The sequence below is a fragment of the Polypterus senegalus genome, chromosome 2, assembly GCF_016835505.1.
Source record: "Polypterus senegalus isolate Bchr_013 chromosome 2, ASM1683550v1, whole genome shotgun sequence".
NCBI lineage: Eukaryota > Metazoa > Chordata > Cladistia > Polypteriformes > Polypteridae > Polypterus > Polypterus senegalus.
In genome coordinates, this window is record NC_053155.1 from 290,384,747 (window position 1) to 290,409,131 (window position 24,385).

Below are 24,385 nucleotides of genomic sequence, written 5' to 3' on the forward strand. Positions count from 1 at the left end.
TTAACTACCAGATGTTTGCTTTAATGGGTGGATGCGGGTGTGTAAACTAAGTATGGGCACACTCCATGTTGTTGTGCCCATATATCCTTACTAGTGTAATAAGGTTCACCCCACATTACGGTTCAAAAGCTCTCTTAACTTAATTCCTTTTTTATTTCTCACAACTTGCAAGAGGCAAAAGGCAAACAAACATCCAGCCAGAGTGACCAGCATGGCACATTCCACTTCCTGTTGAAAACGATCAGAGCTGGCACTTATTTAAGTTAAAACACTTTAAAAAACTGGCTGTGGAACGCGGGAGTTTGTAAGAAAGGCAGCCAGCCAGCCAGCCAGCATGTGCAGTGCCGATTATTAGCTTTAGAAAAGTCGAACGGCCTCACAGGTTGAACAACTGCATTGTATTTAATTATGTATTTACTTGTTTATACAGGAAAAGTTAAAAATAACATTACAAAAAATTACAATGTTATTGGTCTGATCTGCAGTAAATTAAATAAGACGGAAATAATCACCCGGATAAACAATAATGCGCAGGAGTGTCCAAGTATCACGACAGCATTACTGAGACATGGCAGTAAGATAGACAAAACAAGGAAAATTTGAGGAATAATTTGAAATGTAAATGTTTAGAGTATAACACAATACTGTACAACGCTCACAGCTCCTACCCCTGAAGCGGGCATAGCCCTTGTAACGCATTCTCACGTCTTGTGGTGTTACACAACAGAACAAACTTACAAAGTAAGGAGGAAGGGAAATATACTGAAGCTGAAAGTACTTGTGCACCGCCGGATGAACTTCTCTTGCGTTCAGAGTGAGGATGGAGACCTTGATCTGAAATTGTCCCTGTTCTGTGACTCCATTGCTCAGGTGGCTGTGCAGAGCTCTGATCCTGCAGGAGGAAGCAGCGGTTCACCCAGTGCTGTTTACAGCCGTGTTGCTGACCTCACCTGGTGGAAGGAGCACTTTAAGGACCTCCTAAACCCTCAGCTGGAAAAGGGTGGAGTGACCTCTCCAGGTTGACTATGAGGTGCTGCCTCGAGAGGAGGAGTTTAAGTAGCTCGGGGTCTTGTTCACAAGTGGGGGGAGAACAGAGCAGGAGATCAATAGGTGAAGCGGATCAGCGTCTGCTGTTACACCGACGTGGTACCAGTCGGCTGTAGTGAAGAGGGAGCCGAGCCGAAAACTGATGCTCTCGATTTACTGGTCGGTCTGCGTCCTACCCCTCACCTTTGGACAGGAGTGGTGGGTGGTAACTGAAAGAACAAGGTTGTGGGTGCAAGAGGTAAAACCAAACTACCTTTGCAGTAAAAGGGGTATCTGGGCATCTTAGACTGCTGCGATGGAGAAGAAGCAGAAGATGGATGGATGGAATAGCGTGGTAGTTTTGATGCTAATGCTTCATCACAAACATGATGATGATAATAATATTCAAGTGAGTAGGTGAAGAAAAATAAGGAATCTATAATACGGTAAGATGTTACGCTAAGCTGCCCATAACTTGTTATTTCGCACAACATCAAGAATGGCAATATGCAGAGCACAAGATGGGAAGACTGAGACTCCCCTGTAATTTCTCACAAATAGGATTCCTTCTCCATCAGACTGATGTCTTCTTCTGTGGTCATTGTTTGTGTCGATCTCTACCTGAACGCCATCTTCTAGCAGCTTACCCTCACGCTAACCCACCCCAGGCTTGGGGCAGCTCTGCACTCTCCAAAATCCAGGTGAAGGTAAGAGTAGCCTCCTAAAGTAAGAATATTGATAAAATGGCTTCTGCTCTTAACTCCTATCAGTAGTAACACATTTGAGTCACTTTGGGTGGTCATCCTGCTCCTTCCTCACTGAAGCCCAAAGTTAGTCTTCTTAGGCGCAAATAAATGCGAACTCAAACCAGATCAGCACGGGATTATCCTGAACTGATGGCACACTGCAACTGAGCCCTGATTAGATTAGGAGAACTTTTATTATTCATAGAAGTGTGCGTGTGTGTCTGTTTCGCCTTATTTAAATATTGTACAAAGAGTTTTCAGGATTTGAGAAAGGCGCCATATAATAAACCATCTGCTAACTGATATGGTGAGGCCTCGTCAAGGGGTGGCACAGCACACAAGTTAATGTAACAACCTCAAGGGAAGGTCGTGCGGGGCGACAGAGGAACGACAAACGTGACATTCTTAAAGTAGAGAGAGAAAAAAATTAATCAAAAGAACGATGCCGCGTGAATTCTGACCGGGCGGCTCCCCGTCTTGACTTTCACTTTTTCTATGTTAATTAGCGTCCCCATATTTTGAGCTACATTATTTGCAGGGGTGGAAGTTATGAATTACATCTACTCACGTTACTGTAATTAAGTCGTTTTTTCGTTTATTTGTACTTTTTTGAGTATATTTTTAAGTCTGTAATTTTACTTGTACTTAAGTACAAATTAAAGTAAGGAATCTACTTCACTCCTTTTAAAATCACAATTCATTCCTGAGTACGCCAACAATTTGAATTAATATTCAAACTTTTGGCTGACATTTTGGTAGCCAATAAAGGTCCAGTGAACCCTGATATCCGGATTGGGGAAAAAAAAAAACAGGCGGCCCTGCTGCATTAGGTTTTGATCGTAATCCACAGTGAAGGAGATCGGAGTAATTTAAGGACTGAAGGGTTGGAGGAACAGTGAAAATGACCAAGAAATACCGGAGGATGAGTGCCCCCCGGCCGCACGTACAGAGGGAGGAAAGGACACAGAGTGCTAATGCAGTGCAAGCTTTGTTTGCCATCTTCAGGGATTTCAGCGTGCAAGACTTCAGGCTCTAATCTCAAAACACACGCGATGGTCAGAAAACTTACCGCGATGTGTTTGTGATCTATACATAATATGTCTAAGGTAACTAGCTCTGGCTACGTCTACTTGAAGCCAACAAACGTCACCCGTAGCCTGCGATTCAAGTATCACTGAGGTAGCTAAGCTGTTGAGTCGCACGCATGCATCTATATATGATTCACTAAGGCAAGACAACCATGGAAAGCACGCCGGAAGGGGCGTGGATTCACTAAGCCGCCGACAAGTGAGACACCTATGGCGCACGCAGGAAGGAGCCACGCCCACCAACTCCAAGACCATTGGATACGACGACAACTCACAGAGCCATGCCCACCAACTCGGACGCGACGACACAGAAAAACCGGCGTCATTTATATTGGTCTGTCGTAGAGGTCACATGCAGCTCCGACCCACGTTGACTGTTAATAGAGGCATGTTTCTCGCGGAGATGAATCGCCATATGTGGCGCGTAAAACTGTTTGCAAGGGGTATCCCGTGGGATCCTTAAAACGTTCCTTTACAACTGAGGTTAAAACACAATGAAGTGAGCAGTCTTTAAAAAAATTAGTTTTCGGTTACGACGCACGACCGCGTGCACCATAGCAAACTGTTTTACACGCTACATACAGCAAATCGCATCCGCGACAAACATGCGTCTTCTTAGATACTCCTGCACTTTGTACACACCCCCCTCCCACCGTGGTCGGGTGTCTTGGTGGATTTTATATAGAAAGGCAGCCAAAACCGCACAGAGCAATGAAAAGTCTACGTGAGTCACTGGTGCATCTGGACTGTGTAAAGACGACAACGACTCGAGTGACAAGTTGAAGGTGGGCACATGAGCAGGCAGTGTATACTGAACGAGAAATCAGCAGACTAGCATGACGGAGGGAGCGGAGTGGACGTCCTTCTCCTCTCCTCCCGTTCCACCCTGAGCGCCGCACGGACGATTGTGTGTTGGTTCGTTCCGTGCATTGTTGCAATGTTACTTTTCTTGGTGGTTTATTAAATTACGGTTTTTTAAAATGTTTATTTTTTCCTCTGTGCTTAAAAATCATTTAAAAAGCGGCCTGATTGTGCGACGTATGCTACGCCGCGAGTTGGCTAGTAATTTATATCGAGAAATACTATCACCAAATATTAGGGAAACCACTTTCATTACCTCAGGTTATATCAGCCACTTAACCCTCATAGAGCCGCGTAAAGAGGCTGCAGCGGGCTCAGTTTTAAAGCTGAAGAAAAGGCCCTTGTATCACGAGACCACAAGAATGAAGGTGTCAGCTATGCACCCATGATAGTCGGAGCTAGCGATGGGAAGATAAAGGGGGTCAAATGTGGGTCCCTTAAACTCGGGCATTATCAGAATGAAGACGGTTTGTGGTGCTGCCCTTTAAAGACATGCCCACATAATACTAATCCCACACATTTTTTGCATGCAGTATTTATGCAAAGTTTGCCAGTTATTTTTGAACATTTCTGCACACTGGGGCCCAATACACAGTACTGGAATTGCATGAATGGATTTGACTGCAGAAATTAAAATTTTCTTCCTTCCATAAAATATAAAAATGGGTGTATGTTTGGTTTCTAATGATTAAACAAATTTACCACACATCATTCTAAACAATCAAAGATTAGCTTAAATAATTACTCTAGGCCAGCGGTGGGCAGTGTCGGTCCTGGAGAGCCGCAGTGGCCGCAGGTTTTTGTTCCAGCCCCGTTTCTTAATGAGAAGTCAATTATTGCTGATGACGCACTTATTGCTTAAGTAACACTTTGATGCCTCATTTTAGTGGCCTTGCTTGTTAAGGTTCCCTACCATTAACTGCTTATTTCAATCTTAAACTGCACTATTCAGTTATTAGCAATAAGATGTAAGTGATGAAGCAGCCAGCAGTTCTCCATCTTGCTTGTTTCCATTTACTTCTGTGTGTGTCCATCATGCACTGTTTGATTTAATAAAACACTTAACAGAAAAATGGGACAGACTGAAAATGATCTGTTTTAGGCTTCAAATCATTTGGATGATATCCTTGCACAGGAAAAAATATAAGAACCTTGCAATGAACAGACTAACAAGCCATATAATTAAGTAAGGTATGAGATTAGCAAGGATTGCTTTCTAATTAAGCAATTGGGTTGGAACGAAAACCTGCAGCCACTGCGGCTCTCCAGGACCGACACTGCCCACCCCTGCTCTAGGCGAATGATTTTTTTTTTTAATGTTTCTTCTTTGGTGTTGTGAGGAAGTGATGTTTAGAGTCTGACTGATATACACTGTGTGCACAATTATTAGGCAAGTGAGTATTTTGACCATATCATCATTTTTAATGCGTACAGTATATTCCAACTCCAAGCTGTATTAACTTGAATGCTTATTGGATTTAAGCACGTCAGGTGATGTGTATTTGTGTAATGAGGGAGGGTGTGGCCTAAGGAGATCAACACCCTATATCAAGGTGTGCAGAATTATTAGGCAGCTAGTTTTTCTCAGGCAAAATGGGCCAAAAAAGAGATTTAACTGACTCTGAAAAGTCAAAAATTGTAAAAAGGTTTTCAGAGGGATGCAGCACTTTTGGAATTGCTAAGATATTGGTGTGTGATCACAGAACCATCAAACATTTTGTTGCAAATAGTCAACAGGGTCGCAAGAAACGTGTTGAGAACAAAAGACGCAAATTTGTTGCCAAAGATTTGAGAAGAATCAAACGTGAAGCTACCAGGAACCCATTATCCTCCAGTACTTTCATATTCCAGAGCTGCAACCTACCTGGAGTGCCCAGAAGTACAAGGTGTTCAGTGCTCAAAGACATGGCCAAGGTAAGGAGGGCTGAAACCCAACCACCACTGAACAAGAAACATAAGTTGAAACGTCAAAACTGGGCCAAGAAATATCTGAAGACAGATTTTTTTCAAAGGTTTTATGGACCGATGAGATGAGAGTGACTCTTGATGGACCAGATGGATGGACCTGTGGATCAGTAATGGGCACAGAGCTCCACTCCAACATGGAGGTGGGGTACTGGTATGAACTGGTATTTTTAAAGATGAGCTAGTTGGACCTTTTTGCATTGAAGATGAACTCAAAATCAACTCCCAAACCTACTGCCAGTTTTTCGAAGACACTTTCTTCAAACAGTGATACAGGAAAAAGACCATGATTTGTATGCAGGCCAATGCTCCATCACTTGCATCGAAGTTCTCCACTGCGTGGCCAGCCAGTAAAGGCCTTAAAGATGAAGGAATAATGACATGGCCCCCCTTCCTCATCTGACCTAAACCCTATCGAGAACTTGTGGGCACTTCTTAAACGCTAGATTTACGGGGGAGAAAAACAATACACCTCTCTGAAGAGTGTCTGGGAGGCTGTAGTCACTGCTCCACAAAAAGCTGATCGTCAACAGATCAAGAAACTGACAGACTCCATGAATGGAAAGGCTTATGACTGTTATTGGAAAGAAGGGTGGCTATATTGGTCATTGATTGATTGATTGATTTATTTTTTAAATGTCAGAGATGTTTATTTGTAAATTTTGAGGTGTTTGTTTATTATTCTCACTATAACAGATGAAAATAAACAAGTGAGATGGGAAAATTTTCATTTTTCCTTTAGTTGCATAATAAATCTGCACACTAATAGTTGCCTAATAATTGCGCACATATGTATTCCCTGATGATGTTCACACTCACATTTCCGTTGTGAAACATTCAGGTTTCAGGTTTATTAACATTTTGGATTGACTGATAGCACTGTGTTTGTTCCATATTAAAATTAATCCTCAAAAATACAACTTGCCTAATAATTGTGCACACAGTGTATAGTTTGGATATCATTTATATTTTCCTTTGTATAATTCCTCTGTGATCTTTCCAGAAATAAAACATCCATCAAAGACTGATCAGTAGTACCATGACATGGTTGTGACATCAGCTAGTCGTCAACAGAAGACCACAGTCACACCAAACAAGCTCTTAGCAAGATGTGATGTCGGCAGCTGCAAGCAAACGTGACCCTCAAGCAGCTGTTGACAAGCTTATCGTCAGTTTCATATGTGCAGGTCTACAGCCGTCTGCAATGGCTGAACAGCCAGCTTTCAAATAATTAATCACCACATTGCAACCTCAAGGCAAGGTCCACCGTTCGCACTGACACTGCTGATGACATGAAGACAACAATAATTGCAGAGCTGGGTAAAGCCACATTTCTTGCCACCACCACTGATTGTTGTTCATCTCATCAGAGACGTTACCTTGGTGTCACTTGCCTCTGGGTAGAGGAAGATTCCTTGGAAAGAAGACCTGCAGCACTAGCGTGCAAAAGATTGAGAGGGTCTCACACATTTGACATGATTGCTAGTGCTCTTGATGATGATGTCCATTGCCGATACAAGATCACAAAGTCGTAAGGACGACAACTGATGGCGGATCCAACTTTATCAAAGCTTTCTGTCCGTTTGGAGTACAGAACGATGCAGAGGTAGATGAGGATGAAGCAGACTTTGAAAATCCGCTTTTTCTGAAAGTGAACTGTCCAAGACGTGTTTATTATGTCCAAGGCTTTAAGGCCTTTGGCCGGTTGTTTGTTTGCAGTGCTCTGGTAAATGTTCATACTACAGGCAAAACTCCTGTTTGTTTCATTGTTTAGAACACAAATTTCCTGAATTTGATCCATTCATATACTTCATCAGTAATGTAGAAATGTTTGAAGAAGCGGTTTTCTACAGGGTTCATCGATTTGACTCCGTGGTTATTGATAATTCATTAAATATCAACGGCTAAAAATTAACTAGTAGTTTTTGAGAAGAGCCCTTTGTTCTTGTCCTTAAGTACTTTTTTAACACTAGTGCTTTTACTTGTAATTGAGTGTTATTTCAGCAATGTAATAGTATCTGTACTTAAGTACACATTTTCAGTACTCTTTCCACCACGGATTATTTGTATGAAGATGTGCTATAGAAATAAATGTTGTTCTTGTTGACTCTCGTGGGCTGAGCGGCTTCAGGACTGGATGGACTGAAACTCGGGACGGGGACGGCGAATGTCGTCTTACATGAACCGCTGATTTTACAAGAGCAACCCGCGAGGTTCTCCGGACACCAGAAAATAAAAGGGCGAGGAGTCCAAATCTGCCGCAGCTCAGACTTCACAACTTCATGGGGCTCGCTGCCCGCTTGCTGTCATTGGTGCGTTTTATTGTGGGGTGTAGCCAATCCCACCAGGGCGTCATTTCCGCTCTGGCACTCGCGCTGCTTATTTTATTTATTTATTTATTTTTCCTTTTCAGGCGCGAACCTTCATTTCATTGTCGACTTCGAGGGTTGTCGTGCGGACACGATGAGCCTGGAAGAGCTGATGGGAAACCTGAGCCTGCGGGCCAACAACCGACACCGAGGTCGGCGCCGACGGGACAGACCGAAACTCTTCATCCTCCGGGGTCTGCCTGGCTCGGGCAAATCCACGCTGGCCAGGTAAGGGGGCGCTTCGCCGTCAGTCGTCGTGAGTTGTTTTTTGTTTTTTTCGCCTCTTCAGACACACTTCATTTTGGAGAGCATCTTCGGTGATGTACGGGCCGCCTTTTTGTGTGTCAGTCCGTTTAACGGCCGCGCGCGTTCCGTCGTTGTTTGTGGAAGAACACGCCGAGGACGGGACGCCAGCCACTCGCAGGACACGCGCGCGCGCTCTCACACACTCACGGCGGGTCAGTTCGTAGTTATTGTGACACATTGTTGGGCAGACCATATAAAAATAAATAAATAAATAACAGCGGTGTCGCCACGGGTCAGAAAAGCAAACACTTTAATTGTCGATTATCGTGAGAGAGGCGGAGCTGCACCCCGGACACACTCGGGTCCTGCACCGCGCCTACCGCTGCTCGGGTGGGCTCCGACTCGGCGGCCCCGTTTGCAGTGTGCGGTTTGACAAAACGCATCAATGGGGACTACGCCATCTTTCTGAACTCAAGAGGTGGATTAGTCCGTCTACTGGACGGCACACGGCATGGATGTAGAGGGAGACCCCGACGTGTGCACAACGACCCTGAGCACTGCGCCACCGTGCCACGCATTTTCCAGTGATTTGATTTGAAATTGTTCATCTTTAAATTTCCTCAACTTATTGTTACGCCTTTAAATGCTGTCAGTTTAAAAAATCTTGGGAGTACAAATGGCATGTGATTGTAAGAAAGAAGTTCAATTTGGGATTGCAATGGTTGGGGTCGTCTTACCAGCATCATAGGACCCCTGAGCAAAGCAGTGCGCTGAGTCCCCCGTTTTGATAGCAAAACAGAAAGATACAATACATAGGCATCAAGAGAGGGCACCTCCGCCCCTGGAGCCTGCCATTCGCTAAGACGGCCCTGGCAATGGGCAGTGATGCATACAACAAAGGAGAGACCACCTCATTAAATTGAAGGCTGCCAAATGTTAAATGCACCAGTGTGGGCTTTATCCCTCTTGGAGCAGAGACCTAAAAACAGACGAGGCCGAGGCAACATCAGAGACCCCACAGCGAGAGCCTTCACAGACGAGGTGGTCGCCCTCAAAGACGGTTAAAGGGGAATCCGAGTCACTTTTATTCGCCAGTACTTAATGTGTGCGGATCTGACTTGGTAGATTTGGAGCTGCTTATAACGGAACATCACATCACATGAAAGTAACATAAATAGCTTACAGTGGCAGAAAATTACAATAATAAAGGAGATGTGCAAGTGAGAGTGTGAGTGTGTAGTGAATATGCAGGTGTCCACACATACATGTACATAGAACTGTACACAGGCACACCTTCATACAGTAGCTGACTGAACACTTGGATAGAAACAGAAAGACGGGCTACGTTACTGGTCTTAGAGGGCTATGGCTCTGGTGTCTGTTAGTTTTAGTTTTATTTCACCTGAACTGTTTACCAGAGGGGAGTTTTTGGAATAACTGATGACGGGTGAGATGAGCCCTCTTGACATGATCAGTGGCACGAGACGTGTGCTTGTCTGCCACAGATGGAAGAGGACAGCCAATTATTTCCTCAGCAGGTCACACAACACGCTGTAATTTAAATTTGGAGTGTGCCATTGCTGAACCAAACCAGACAACAATGGAGAATGGGATTACACTTTCAATTATGGCTTTGTAAAATTGAACTAGGATTGGTTGAGAAATATTTAATTTCTTTAGTTGGCATAAGAAGTACAATTGCTGCTGTGCCTTTTTACTCATGGAAGTGGTGTTAATGTCCCAGATGACAGTTTGTGTCCCAAATGACAGTTTGTGATAGTTGTGCACAAAAATTTGAAGGATTCCACCATATTGACCAAAGAATTATTCATTTCTAGTGGGAGAGGTTGTAACTGCTGTTTGTGAAAGTCAATGACCATTTCCACTGTCTTGGTGGCATTGAGCACTAGGTTGTTGGGAGCACACCAAGACACAAGATGAGACCCCTCTTTTCTATAAGGTGTTTCATTGCCATTAGTAATTAGACCAATAATGGTGGTGTCATCATCAAACGTAATGATTTTAACTGAAGGATTGGCGGACTTGCAGTCATTGGTGTACAAGGAATAAAGTAGGGGGGAAAGTACACAGCCTTGAGGGGCACCTGTGTTAATATGGAGACAGTCAGAGAGGTGGGACCCCCACACAAACGTATTGTTTCTGGTTTATCAGAAAACTGTAAATCCAATTACAGATGGAAGGATTCAGTTCAGTCTGTAGAGGTTTACTTAAAAACAGCTCAGGGACAAGAGTGTTAAAAGCTGATCTGAAGTCAACAAACAGTATTCTGGCATAAGGTCCTTTACAGTCCGGGTGCTCCATGTTGATGGTGTCATCCACAGAGCAGTAACAGACTTCAGATGTCTGGCAGATTGGCAACACATCGGCGCTGTACGACCTTTGATGTGGGTAGATGTTCTGCCAGTCCATGGTGGCCACTGTGGTTCTACCCTGCAGTCTCCTGGGGACGCAACTTGAGCTCAAAGGAAGCACAAAGCCTGAGCAGTCGTCAGGAAAGCCATCACAGGACACAACCCTGGACACACTGAGAGCTGCTGGAGAAAAGAGGATGACAGCAAATTTAAATGCCATTATGAAAAATCACCTCCAGGAAACGCTCAATTGGAGCTCTTTAGTCTGCCGTTCATTCCACCATTCAGTGCTTCCTCCTCTCCCGACCTACTAAACTAAATGCTTAGCTGTTTGTTTGTTTTTTTCCATCAGTTTCTGTGCCATATCTATCTCTCTAATTATCTGTTGATTGATTGTGTTATTTGCCCAGGTGGTCGCCGTCTTTGTTTGTTTTTTATGTTTCAGCTGCTCCAAGTATTTAAATTATCTGTTTGGGTGAATGAAGTTCATCTGATGAAATAAAATGAGATGTCAGGGACGCCCCTCCCCTCGGACACGGCAGGCAGAAACGAAACTGAAAGGCAATCGGGCGTCATTGGTTTAGTATTGTGTGTTTTTTTTTTGTTTTTTAAATATTTTTCCTTTATTTTTTTCTGAATGCTGCAGCCGCCCCCACGAGTCGTTGGTCTGTTTCAGCATCGCGGCGACAATGACGCTCGCTTGTAGCCTCGCAGGGTCAACATATGGGGTCGTCTTTTAATATTCAATCAAGTTTAAGGGTGCAGATCAGGGTCTGTCTTGTGTCTCAACTGTTGGCTGTTGAGTCTTGTTATAGTAGGGGTTTGGGGGCGCAAACAGATTACTAAAATAAATCTCCAATAAAGGGTTGGGGATTTTTTTCTTCAAAAGTGTATTCTTTTTAATTCCACAGAAAATGTAAATATGTTGAGAATCAACGAATACGATAATTAAATCCATCCAACCTAAGCAACTCTCACCTACACCGACCGCCTGTCCTTAAAACAATAAAAGTCATCCTCTACGGTGTAAGTTACGGATTAGTTTACAGACCCAGCTGTAGTTCGTGAGAAGTCACTTTCAGCGTCTTCACGTCCAACTGCCGCTGCGCTTCAGCAAAACAAACCGACCGGCGGCTCTTTAAATGTCGGGAAAGACGCGCGTGTGCCCGCCTATTTAGTCGGCATGCGCGCGCCCGCCCGCCGAATCCCCGGATGTACCGCCTATTTGAGCAGCGCTGTGAACGAAACTTCAGGCACACGGCACGAACAATTTAATAAACATAAACGTATGGAAGCGTATTGGGACCACGGAAAGGAAAAAAATATATGTCGATAATAAAGAACATTAGAACAATCTAGACGAGAACAGGCCATTCAGCCCAACAAAGCTCGCCAGTCCTATCCACTTGTTTCCTTCAAGAAAACATCAAGTCGAGTTTTGAAAGTCCCTAACGTCTTACTGTCTACCACACTACTTGGTAGCTTATTCCAAGTGTCTATCGTTCTTTGTGTAAAGAAAAACTTCCTAATGTTTGTGCGAAATTTACTCTTAACAAGTTTCCAACTGTGTCCCCGTGTTCTTGATGAGCTCATTTTAAAATACAAGTCTCGATCCACTGTACTAATTCCCTTCATAATTTTAAAGACTTCAATCATGTCACCTCTTAATCTTCTTTTGCTTAAACTGTAAAGGCTCAGCTCTTTTAATCTTTCCTCATAATTCAACCCCTATAGCTCTGGAATCAGCCTAGTCGCTCTTCTCTGGACCTTTTCTAGTGCTGCTATGTCCTTTTTGTAGCCCGGAGACCAAAACTGCACCCAGTACTCAAGATGAGGCCTCACCAGTGCATTATAAAGTTTGAGCAGAACCTCCTTGGACTTGTACTCCACACATCAGGGCGCTATATAACCTAACATCCTGTTAGCCTTCTTAATCTTTCCTCGTAATTCAACCCCTGTAGACCTGGAATCAGCCTAGTCGCTCTTCTCTTTCGACATTTCGACTTTATTCTCGTAGTTTATTTTGTCATTAAAGTAGAACGTCATAAACCTCATCTAAAAAAACAATGTTTAATGTACTAGATTTTCTCAAACCCCGTCAGAACTAATGTAGCACATTAAATGCTTTGTATTGTGTTCCCCGACCCAAGAATCGATACGCGATTCTTAAACTGACTACCACTTGCACTGAGAGAGGGCGCAGGCGGCGATCGCCACACCAAATACGTTCACTTCATGATATTCCTGCTCTCTGAACATTTAGAATGCTAAGATGAATGCTTGATATTATTTGCATGATGAAATGAATAAACATTAACACAAAGTATTTAATGTGCTACATTAACTTATTACGGGGTTTGAGAAAATCTAGTAAATTAAACATTGATTTTAAACTGAAGTTTACAAAATGGCAAAGTTAAACTAGAGAGAGACAAAATCAAGGGTTTAAAGTGGGAATGTCGACTTTATTCTTGACATACACTTGTTTTCTTCTCCGTGACATTAATATGCTTCCGTATAAGCGTCTCTTTGATAAAGTGAATAAAAAACAACAGCTTTCCAACAGTCCATCCTTTTTCTATACCCATTTATCCAAGACAATGACAACACGTGGGCAGGTAAACCGACAGATAGACACCCGACTTAACATCACCAACCCACCTACCCTGCCCGTCTTTCAAAACAGACCAGACCCTGTCGCCTGATGCCATGCATACACTGATTTATTTTGAAAGAAAAAAGTGTTAATTTTGCCACAAGTTCAATAAACCAACAGAAAGTGTCATTTCAATGTTGTTAACGGGAATTGTGTATTTTTGTGTTATTAGAAGTGAGATTTACATTGTAACTTCTTATTATGAATAATGTATGGTGTATGACGCAGTGTATGATGTCAATAACTGTATGAAGTGCTATGCTTGTGACTAAAAAAGCCGACTGTTTTTATGGTTCTCCCCAAACCTGAATGTCAAACTCTGCTGATGAACTGCTTTAGATAAACCAGGAGAATCTGAAGTACCATTCAATAATATTTGTTAAAAAAACACGTGAAATATAATAATAAGTACTGTTTTGGGCACTTCTTACTTTTTAGGTGGAAATGTAATCCGGTCAGGTTGGGTCATGCACTGGTACAACGCATTGCCGCACCCACCACACAAGGAAACAGCTCAGGGTCCTGGTTGGCAACCCCCCAAGGCAGAGACGCGGTCCAGTCCACCCCCGAAAAGGACAGTCTATCTGCCACAGCCAGGTGTTACGTGGGCGCCCCCTTGGCCTGGTCCACCGCTCAGGTCCTCAACAGTGAGGATCACCCTCAGGGAATCGCGCCACGTGGCTGTAGTGCCGTAACTGACAGTCCCACACGTTCAGGTAGTGTGTCTCATTCGGGACTGTAATGGTGTTCCTCAATTCAAGAGTATTTATTGTCATGTCATCCATATACAGTAGTACAGCATACAGTGAAACAAAACAGCGTTCCTCCAGGACCATGGTGCTACATAGAACACAGGACAATGAAGAATCCATGACACATAACATAAAGACATATAATATAGTGTATAACAAGGTGCATGCGAGTCAAATGTGCAACATTGCAGAGCTGAACACAGATATCAGATATCAGATCAGTTCATGAGTGTTCAGGAATCTGACTGCTTGGGGGGAAAAAACTGTTGCATATTCTGGTGGTGAGGGCCCAAATGCTTCGGTACCTTTTTCCCAATGGCAGGAGTGTAAACAGTGAGTGTGCAGGGTGTGTTGGGTCATTCACAATGTTGGTGACTTGATTGAGGGAAGAGAGACACCGATGATCTTTTCAGCTGTCTTCACTATCTGTTGTAGGGCTTTACAATCCCTGACCGTGCAATTTCCAAACCAGACAGTAATGCAGTTGCTCAGGATGCTCTCTATGGTTCCTCTATAGGATGTTGTTAGAACAACTGGTGGAGGATGGGCTTTTCTCGGCCTACGCAGGAAGTAGAGCCGCTGCTGGGTTTTCTTGGCTAAAGAGCTGGTGTTGTAGGACCAGGTGAGGTTCTCTGCCAGGTGGACACCCAGGAATTTGGTGCTATTGACGACCTCCACAGTTGAGCCGTCAATGTTCATTGGCAGATGGTCACTCTTAGTCTTCCTAAAGTCAACAATCATCTCCATTGTTTTAGTCTACATTCAGAAACAGGTTATTGGCTTTACACCAGTCCGTTAACCGCTGCATCTCCTCTCTGTATGCTGACTCGTCGTTGTTGCTGATGAGACCCACCACAGTCGTGTCATCTGCGAATTTTATAATGTGATTAGAGCTGTGCGTTGCTGCACAGTCCTGAGTCAGCAGTGTGAACAATAATGGACTGAGCACACAGCCTTGAGGGGCTCCAGTGCTCAGTGGGGTGGTTCTGGAGATGTTGTTTCCAATCCTGACTGACTGTCCAGAATCCAGTTACAGAGGGAGGTGTTCAGTCCCAGCAGGCTCAGCATTTCTGTCAGCTGCTGAGGAATAATCGTGTTGAATGCTGAGCTGAAGTCGATAAACAGCATTCAGATGTATGTGTCCTTATTGTCCAGATGAGCGAGAGCCAGATGGAGAGTGGTGGCTATTGCATCATCTGTTGAACGAATAACGCACATTAGGAAATGCTGATAACTTTATTCATAGATCTTATGTTGAATATTTGTATGTTTCTGTTTCTTGTTCTATTGTGTGGATTTGGCAAGAATCAAATATATTTATAGCGTTGGCAGGCTGTTGGAGATAAGGTAAGATGAAAATGACGGTTTGTATTGTATTTATTGTGCTATGCACAGAGTACAGTGAAATTCTTACTCGTGTCTGCAGATTAGTAAGGAGCAGTTCAGTTCTTTCTATCTGCCTGTTTTTAGCAAGTCGATTCATTTGATGTATTGTGTATAAAAAAGTCTCTTATCACATCGCAAAATTATGATTTATTAATTCCTGTCTTTTTTTTTTAAATATGTGTGTGTATTATGTATATTTATTTAGCAAGATAATTCAATTGATATTGTCCAGTTTCCAGCATGCTAACACATTTAAAATAAGATTTTCAGTTACAGGATCACAAGTGAATGAGACTTGTGCAGCTTGTCCTCGGGTAATGATTCATTTGCACATCGACAGGAATCTTTAGACTGTTCTCGAGTAGCGACTTGTTCCCAAATCGAGACTCCTTATTTGGGCAATTCTTGTGCATGCGCTTTAAACCTCTACCAGGAATAGCGAAACAAAAGCCGCTGACGACGCCACACAGGACACGCGTGTATGTTAACATTGGTCCTGTTGAGCTCAACTGAATTGATATGTTTCGGCTGACAAGTTGCTTCACATGACTCACGGAAAAGAGTCTTTTCAAAGGAATGCATTGTTCGTGTGTCAGCCGTCACTACTGTCAGTTGATGTGTCACCAGTTCAGCACCACAATGAGGATGTAGGACCTCCGTACCTTGAAACTGCAAAGCTTCTGTCGTTCTGAGCTGAATAATTTCAGAATTCATATTTGGACAAACTGCATAACAACTGTAACTGAGTCGGAATAACACATAATGGCTGAAGAAAGACTGTTAACAGACTGACATTTTGGTTATGCCTCTTTTCTCCATTTTGAAATATTCATGTTCTATTTTTATTATGCTGGTCAGAGATGTCCTCCTCTGGGGGTTTATTTTTTTTTTTTGAAGTCACAATCTGGGACATTTACAATGTCTGAAGTATTTCATCATGCCTGTTAAGGGTTCATTCAACCCAATCTTACTTCTGAGAAGTACAAACTGAAACAGTAGAAGCTGCTATTAAAGTAGAAGTTCGTTGTCACTTATTTGTTTTCTTGCTGTCGGCACAGCTCATTAAATGGCCACTAATCCTTTTAGGTGCTTTTGCAGATAATGTGAAAGCACCGACTGTGATTATCCGTGACTGTCTGTCTGCATGAAACATCTTGGCTCTCAGTGAACAGATTGTGTTGAAAAGTGCGCATTTATTCTTCAAAGACATCTGCTAGTAAAGTTCAGCTTTTGTTGGTATACAGTGAAACCTCTGGTCACGACTGTAATTCGTTCCAGAACTCTGGTCGCAACCTGATTTGGTCGTGACCTGAAATAATTTCCCCCATAGGATTGTATGTAAATACAATGAATCTGTTCTGGACCGTACGAGCTGTATGTAAATATATGTATTTTTTAAGATTTTTAAGCACAAAAATATTTAATTATACCATAGAATGCTCAGTGTAATAGTAAACTAAATGTAAAAAACATTGAATAACACTGAGAAAACCTTGAACAGAGAAAACTAACATTGCAAGAGTTCACACTACAGCCTTATGTACTGCTCTCTGTAAACACTTTTTTTAATGAGTTTTAAGCACAGGGAAAAAAATGAACATTTGAAAGATTGTAATTTATACGAAAACTAACCATAAACAACCAAGAAAACTAACCTTCCATGAGTCGAGTTCTGGCATGAAGGAAGTGAGGAGGAACTGGGTGGAGAGGAGATTACAGTTTTGAGGTAAAGTCTGTGACGATTCGGGTTGGCTACATGCTCCCATCTCACTTCAGGGAGCCCTTAAACCCGTCACCGTCGGTAAATGTTACCGATGAGCACGACAGTGAGGAACAACAGTGGAGCAATCGGATAGTGCAAAAAGTGCCAAGTGCTTTTATTTAAATCAACAAAACAACAATCAAAAACAAAGTCCAAATTAAATAAAGTGCAGTGCTTTCAGAATCCTTCAATAAATAAATGATCCCATAAAAACAATTGAAGTGGAGGTTAAAATCCAATAGAAAAAAGTCTTCATTAAATACAATGAGATTAAAACAATGCTCAAAGCAGTCTCTTTAAAAACAAGCCTGGTGCATTCTTTAACTGCCTTCTCACTCTCGCTCGCTGCACAGGGAGAGACTGAACACGTTTGGAAATCATCAAAGCGTATGAACAGGAAGAGAAACTGGCTTGTTTGTCACCCAAGTGTGTGGTCGTGTACAGATGTAATAGTTTGGCAAACTTTTTGGTCGTAACCCGATTTGTATGTGATCTGAGACGTTCGTGAACCGAAGTTTTGAAAATGTAAAAAGTCCCACTGAAAAGTATTGAGAACTGTTTGAAGTGCTCTACCTTAAAGGGCTGGGTATTTCTTGACAAATATTGTATTTATGCATTTGCCACACAAAATTGTGTTCTATAGTTAATCGCTTTCTCCAAGTTTAATAAAGTACTTCGCCCACACTGGTGATTTACAATGGACAGAATGAGGGATGAAGGAAAAGCTTAAAAACGTACCAAATACGTGCACTACTCAAGCCAAGACGCCTGTCGAGCTTTGATCCGCGCCTTCCGTGTTTCCAGTACATGTTTGTGACAAGAAAAGGAATCTGGAAATAATTGTTTGATCGTATAATCTTTTTACAGTTTTTGTCATGGTAAGGGAACGTATTCTATCCACTGTGTGAATTCTCACATAAATAGGTGAAGAAATGAAAACTAAACTAAACACACAGCACGAAAAGCTTACTGTGATTTGGTCTTTAGAGTAGAAAGCATCTAAAGTAATGTAATGTGAAAAGCTGTTGTGCAGGGAGATGAAGTGCTGAGTGCTGATGAGACAAAAGTTGAACTTTTTGGAAGGCAAATGTCCCGTTACATCTGGCGTAAAAGGAACACAGCATTTCAGAAAAAGAACATCATACCAACAGTAAAATATGGTGGTGGTAGTGTGATGGTCTGGGGTTGTTTTGCTGCTTCAGGACCTGGAAGGCTTGCTGTGATAGATGGAACCATGAATTCTACTGTCTACCAAAACATCCTGAAGGAGAATGTCCGGCCATCTGTTCGTCAACTCAAGCTGAAGCGATCTTGGGTGCTGCAACAGGACAATGACCCAAAACACACCAGCAAATCCACCTCTGAATGGCTGAAGAAAAACAAAATGAAGACTTTGGAGTGGCCTAGTCAAAGTCCTGACCTGACTCCAATTGAGATGCTATGGCATGGCCTTAAAAAGGCGGTTCATGCTAGAAAACCCTCAAATAAAGCTGAATTACAACACTTCTGCAAAGATGAGTGGGCCAAAATTCCTCCAGAGCGCTGTAAAAGACTCATTGCAAGTTATCGAAAACGCTTGATTGCAGTTATTGCTGCTAAGGGCGGCCCAACCAGTTATTAGGTTCAGGGGGCAATTACTTTTTCACACAGGGCCATATAGGTTTGGATTTTTTTTTCTCCCTAAATAATAAAAACCATCACTTAAAAACTGCATTTTGTGTTTACTTGTGTTATATTTGACTAATGGTTAAATGTGTTTGATGATCAGAAACATTTTGTGTGACAAACATGCAAAAGAATAAGAAATCAGGAAGGGGGCAAATAGTTTTTCACACCACTGTATTTCTTTGATTGCCTCCATTCTATAGAAGTAGCGAGCTGTGATTCTCAACATTATTGTGGTTTTGTGTCACACAATCTGCCAGAATGGAGCAGGTTCAGTGCTGTTCTGGTTATGGTATCGCTTCAAAGTCAAAACGGTGACTAAACAACAAAAACAGTCGTGACACATGATAATGTCGTACTTGTATTAAGAAAGCATTCAGCACAAACCACACTTGGGCTTTGGTAGGAGATCCAATAAAAGTAAACCAAAGATGAACACCGCAGTTCCCCGAGGTGCCCTTGCTGCTCCAGCTGTTATCTCCCCTTGATGCTGTCATTGGGGGTTACAGACGACCAAAATTCACAAGTGCCAGGGTTGAACAGGTAAGCAGTTGTGGTGCTCTGACATGTAAGGAGTTCAGTGTTGGTGGGCTCACAAAAGCCAGGGAGTGCTAACACTTTCTGTCATTTTAAAATATTACTGGTTTAAATAAATGATAGTTTGGTGCTCGGTAATTGCCAAAAAATTCTCAACAACGTCCTTGAATGGTTTTAGATTTCCTCCAGCCCCACTAGCAAATCTTTAAGCTGCTCGTCATTGACGTGTCTGATTTGTGGACCAGCAGAACGTTCCTTAATCAGTTACTCATGAAAACGTCTGTCTCAGGTATTGAAGTCCTCCACCTTCCTTGTTCATCACTTTCACAAAACCTTTTATCAGTCCAAGTTTTCTAGGAAGATATCCTTGTTGGGTCGACAGACGGTTTATGTGCCACACTCTTCTTCCCTGGGACCAAATGCTGATGGAGCAGCCAGTTCTTTTTAATGTAACGCGACTCTTCAGCACAAATAAAACAACGGGACTTGGTGTGTCTAAGCTGAAGTGCCATTACCTTTAGATCTCCCCAGATGTTCCAGATGTAGTTTTTGTATAATTATAATATGGGGAGAAATCACAAAAATAGGCAACAGCAGTAAAACGGTACTTGACAGGAAAATGTAACGGTGAGTTTTTGTGATCAGCAGCCGAAAATCTGTAAGATGCACAGCCAGAAGGGTTCAGGAAGAAAAGTCTGTGTTGTCCAGTGTAATGGATACAAAACTCAAGAATGCATAATAAAAAAGTAAAACGAGTATAGTCGACCCTCGATATACGACTGGCCTGATATGCGAACAACTTGGTTTACGGGCAGAATTTTTTGTTTTGAATTACGACCAACGTCTTGCGTTACGACCCGAATGCGGTCACGTGTATTCACTTGTGCGATTGTTAACAAACAGCCGAGAGCGTTCGTAAGCGACAGTCGGAGCCCAGATACATGTGTTTGTGGACGTAATTTCGGTGAGTGCAGTGATTTATATCATTTATTTTGATAATTGCTATCAAAATGGCCCCCAAAAAGCTAGAAAAGAAGCTAAGGAAGGAAGAGAAGGTAAAGAAAGTGGTCGCAATAGAAACAGAGGAAATTGTGCAGAACTATGAGAGTGGTGTTCGTGTGACCGAACTCGCTAATATGTACAGCATGTCGAAATCCACCATCTTGACAATTTTACAAAGAAAAGATTTATATAAGGAAGCTCCATCCAAACAATAAGCACCTTCCATTTCATTCTCTTCCTTCTCCCTTCCTGCAAGCCAAAGATGTCAACTTAAATGGTGAGTACAGAATGAAATTGTTGTTTCTGGTAGGCTAGGCACTTTTTATAACTTTTTGGTTAGTACATTAGAAAAATTATTGGTGTTTTTGGTAAATTATGCACATTATGCAACCCTTTTTTTTATTATGAAAAGGTTAAGTATGCATTCGATAGATAGATAGATACTTTCTTAATCCCAAGGGGAAATTCACATAATCCAGCAGCAGTATACTGATAAAAATGAAAAAAATAAAAATAAAATTCAGTGAAATAGAGAAAAATAGAGATAAAAAGGTAAAAAGATAAAGTCATATATGGAGCTGCTGGAAAGGCTGCCACTCGGATGCGGCGCCGGAAATAGACATTATGGGTATTTCCATTATTTCTTATGGGAAAAATAGTCTTGACTTACAACCAACTTGAGTTACAGCCAGCCATTGCGAATGAATTGAGTTCGTAAGTCAAGAGGCCACTGTAATGGTGCGACTCAAACCACTTACACCTGAACACCAGCAAAACCAAGGAGCTGGTGGTGGATTTTAGGAGGCCCAGGCCCCTCATGAACCCCGTGATCTTTAGAGGTGACTGTGCAGAGGGTGCAGACCTATAAATACCTGGGAGTGCAGCTGGATGACAAATTGGACTGGACTGCCAATACTGATGCTCTATGTAAGAAAGGTCAGAGCCGACTATACTTTCTTAGAAGGCTGGTGTCCTTCAACATCTGCAGTAAGATGCTGCAGATGTTCTACTAGACGGTTGTGGGGAGTGCCCTCTTCTACGTGGTGGTGTGCTGGGGAGGCAGCATAAAGAAGAAGGACGCCTCACGCCTGGACAAACTGGGGAGGAAGGCAGGCTCTATTGTAGGCACGGAGCTGGACAGTTTGACATCCGTGGCAGAGCGACGGGCGCTGAGCAGACTACTGTCAATCATAAAGAAGCCACAGAACAGTATCATCTCCAGACAGAGGAGCAGCTTCAGCGACAGTAATTTAATATTGTTTTTTGTATCCGTATGCTGCTGCTGGAGTATGTGAATTTCCCCTTGGGATTAATAAAGTATCGATCGATCAAATTATAGACAAGTAAAAATAAAATTTATTTGGCACATAAAATGACCGTGTTTCATAGGAAGGTTATATGAGTGTGAAGTGTAATGAATACTCGGAGCACAGCGACTCAGTGAGTATTAAACAAATGCCTTGGCTGCCAGCAATAAATTAATTAAATATCAAAGTTAAGGTGACTTTTATCATCCCTGAATAAGAAATGTAACTGGTTGTGTGCATTGCAATTTAATAAAGAAGAGTAAAAGAACAGAATATATGCACCAAGATTGTTTAGACGTCTGGCGTAATAATTCCGGTACATTATGTTAATGTCTTTAGTGTTGGTTTTACTGCAATGCCATTTTGAATTCCAACAGGTGACGCCTTTTTGTCTCTTTGCTTTTCCGAGTTGCTGGGCTGTTTTTTTTAAGCATGTGACGTGTGTTGCGTTATTACTGTGTTATCTGCCACTGTCATTGCTACACATGGCAGTGCTGTTCTGCCAGTTAGTAGTGGGATGAATTTGACATGTGCTCCCTCAGGGTGTACTTATACTTTGATTTTGAACCCTGCTTTGACACTTGCTGTTACTCTTTTGATTTTGATTTTTGGTTCCTCTTTTATCTTTGGTTATTTTTATCATTTTAGTTCCCCTTAACAACTTTTGCTACTGCACTTGTCTTTTTGTAGTTACAGTTAATTTTTTACTTGAATCTGTTTGTTTCACAACAGCGCAGTGCAGAATATCCGGCACTTTTGCACCTGGTAGTTTATTTTGGTCACCGGTTGTTTCAAAACAGCACAGAAAGGAGTGCCACCATCTGACATTAGCAGCAGAGAGAACATGAAAGATTTACCAAACAAAGGAACTGCCTGCCTTTTACTGTTCAGCACCTTGTTATGTGCTCTCCATGACGGCAGCATGTTGAGTTGAGAACGAACGTACATCGGGGGCTTTTGTTAAGGAACTGCTCTTTCCTCAGCAAGCCAAACGCCTGTAGGGGATTTTTAAATCTCTGCCGGCTGCTTTTCAGCTTGCAGCCAAACACTTCTTCTTCTGACAGGATTAAGCTTTCCTTTGAAATTTCTTTACTAACTGGGCAGCCAGTTGAATGACATCGGCCATCCCTTCTGTTCTCATTTATATTTAAGACTTCGGCAACATACTTAGAGTGGAATTAAGATGTGTTCGTTTCAGAGTTTGGAAATGGCCATTGAAGGATAAAGTGGCCAGTAATGCCGTATGAAACACTTTGCAGGAGGTGGTTAACTTGACACTTAAGATAAGATTATACCTGGGAAAAGGATCTCTCACTCAACAAATCAGAAAAGGAGTGGAAGGGAGCAATGCAGAGAATTCCATACGTGCCAAGCATACAATTTATTCAACTCTAATGATATATCGAGCACATCTGTCTCGCTGAAAACTCTCCAAAATGTTTCCAGGGCAAGATCCATCCTGTGAACGCTGCAATCAAGTCCCAGCCTCACTGGGTCACATGTTTTGGGCCTGCACCAAATTAACGTCATCCATCCATCCATCCATCATCCAACCCGCTATATCCTAACTACAGGGTCACGGGGGTCTGCTGGAGCCAATCCCAGCCAACACAGGGCACAAAGCAGGAAACAAACCCCGGGCAGGGCGCCAGCCCACCGCAGGGCACACACCAAGCACACACTAGAGACAATTTAGGATCGCCAATGCACCTAAACTGCATGTCTTTGGACTGTGGGAGAAAACCGGAGTACCAATTAACATCATTCTGGACAAAATTCTGAAGTGCCTTTCAGGCAGCCTTGGTGTCCCAATCCCTCCTAACCCATTAACAGTTGTGTTTGGTGGGCTCACAGATGGGCGTAAAGTGGAGAAGGACAAACAAACTGTGATTGCGTTCACTACACTATTGGCACGCAGACTTCTCTTGCTCAACTCCTCTTTTAAGTCAGAGGCTAACTGATGTTTTATATGATTTGAAATTGGAGACAATCTAATTCTCAGTAAGAGGATCTGTGCAGAACATGGCAGGATCTAATCAATGATATTTTTGAATAAGCTCTTAAAGCACTGAGGATGTAGATTCTCTCCCCATTTCTTTTTCTTCTCCATTTATCTTTATCCGCCTATTAAACTCATCAATTGATGTATTTTTACAAACTTTTAAGTTTTACTCCGTTGGCCATGATCTCTTTCTCAGGGGTGAGGGTTGATTTGTTTTCAATCCTATTTTTTATCAAAATTGATCTATTTGTATGGAATGATTACAATAAAAAAGAAAAAAAAGATAAGATTATACCTAACAAAGTAAGAAGGAAGCACTGGTTAAATCATTTGTTTTCTTACTCCTTCTAATTTCAAAGAATTATCAGTTCACAGAGGTTAAGAAAACCGTATTAACACATTCATAGAGAGTGCGCCATAGCAAGGGGAGATTGTGTTTTTGTTATGGAGGAGCAGGCCGATTAGTTGCTAAATGTTCCAAATTACAGGAAAACTGGAATGTCCGTCACTATTTGGGATTGGTAGGGTGGGCACTCGTAGTCAGCGTTGAGTCATGGGATAAAAGACCAGTCCCTCTGGTGCAGGCTTTTTGTTGATGACACAGTGTTGTGTAGCACCGGAAAACGAGGAAGTGGAGAAGAAA

At 42.4% G+C, this 24,385-nt stretch overlaps 1 protein-coding gene across 1 annotated transcript in view; it reads left to right on the plus strand.

Annotated features, from left to right (window-relative positions):
* Window positions 1-7,982: 7,982 nt before the first annotated feature.
* Window positions 7,983-24,385, plus strand: part of LOC120523989 (NEDD4-binding protein 2-like 1) — a 34,587-nt gene continuing 18,184 nt past the window's right edge. Inside the window, exons 1-2 of the mRNA XM_039745754.1 lie at window positions 7,983-7,998; window positions 8,100-8,283. Coding sequence (XP_039601688.1) covers window positions 8,150-8,283 — 134 coding nt within the window. The 5' untranslated portion in view covers window positions 7,983-7,998; window positions 8,100-8,149. The remainder of the gene's footprint in view (window positions 7,999-8,099; window positions 8,284-24,385) is intronic.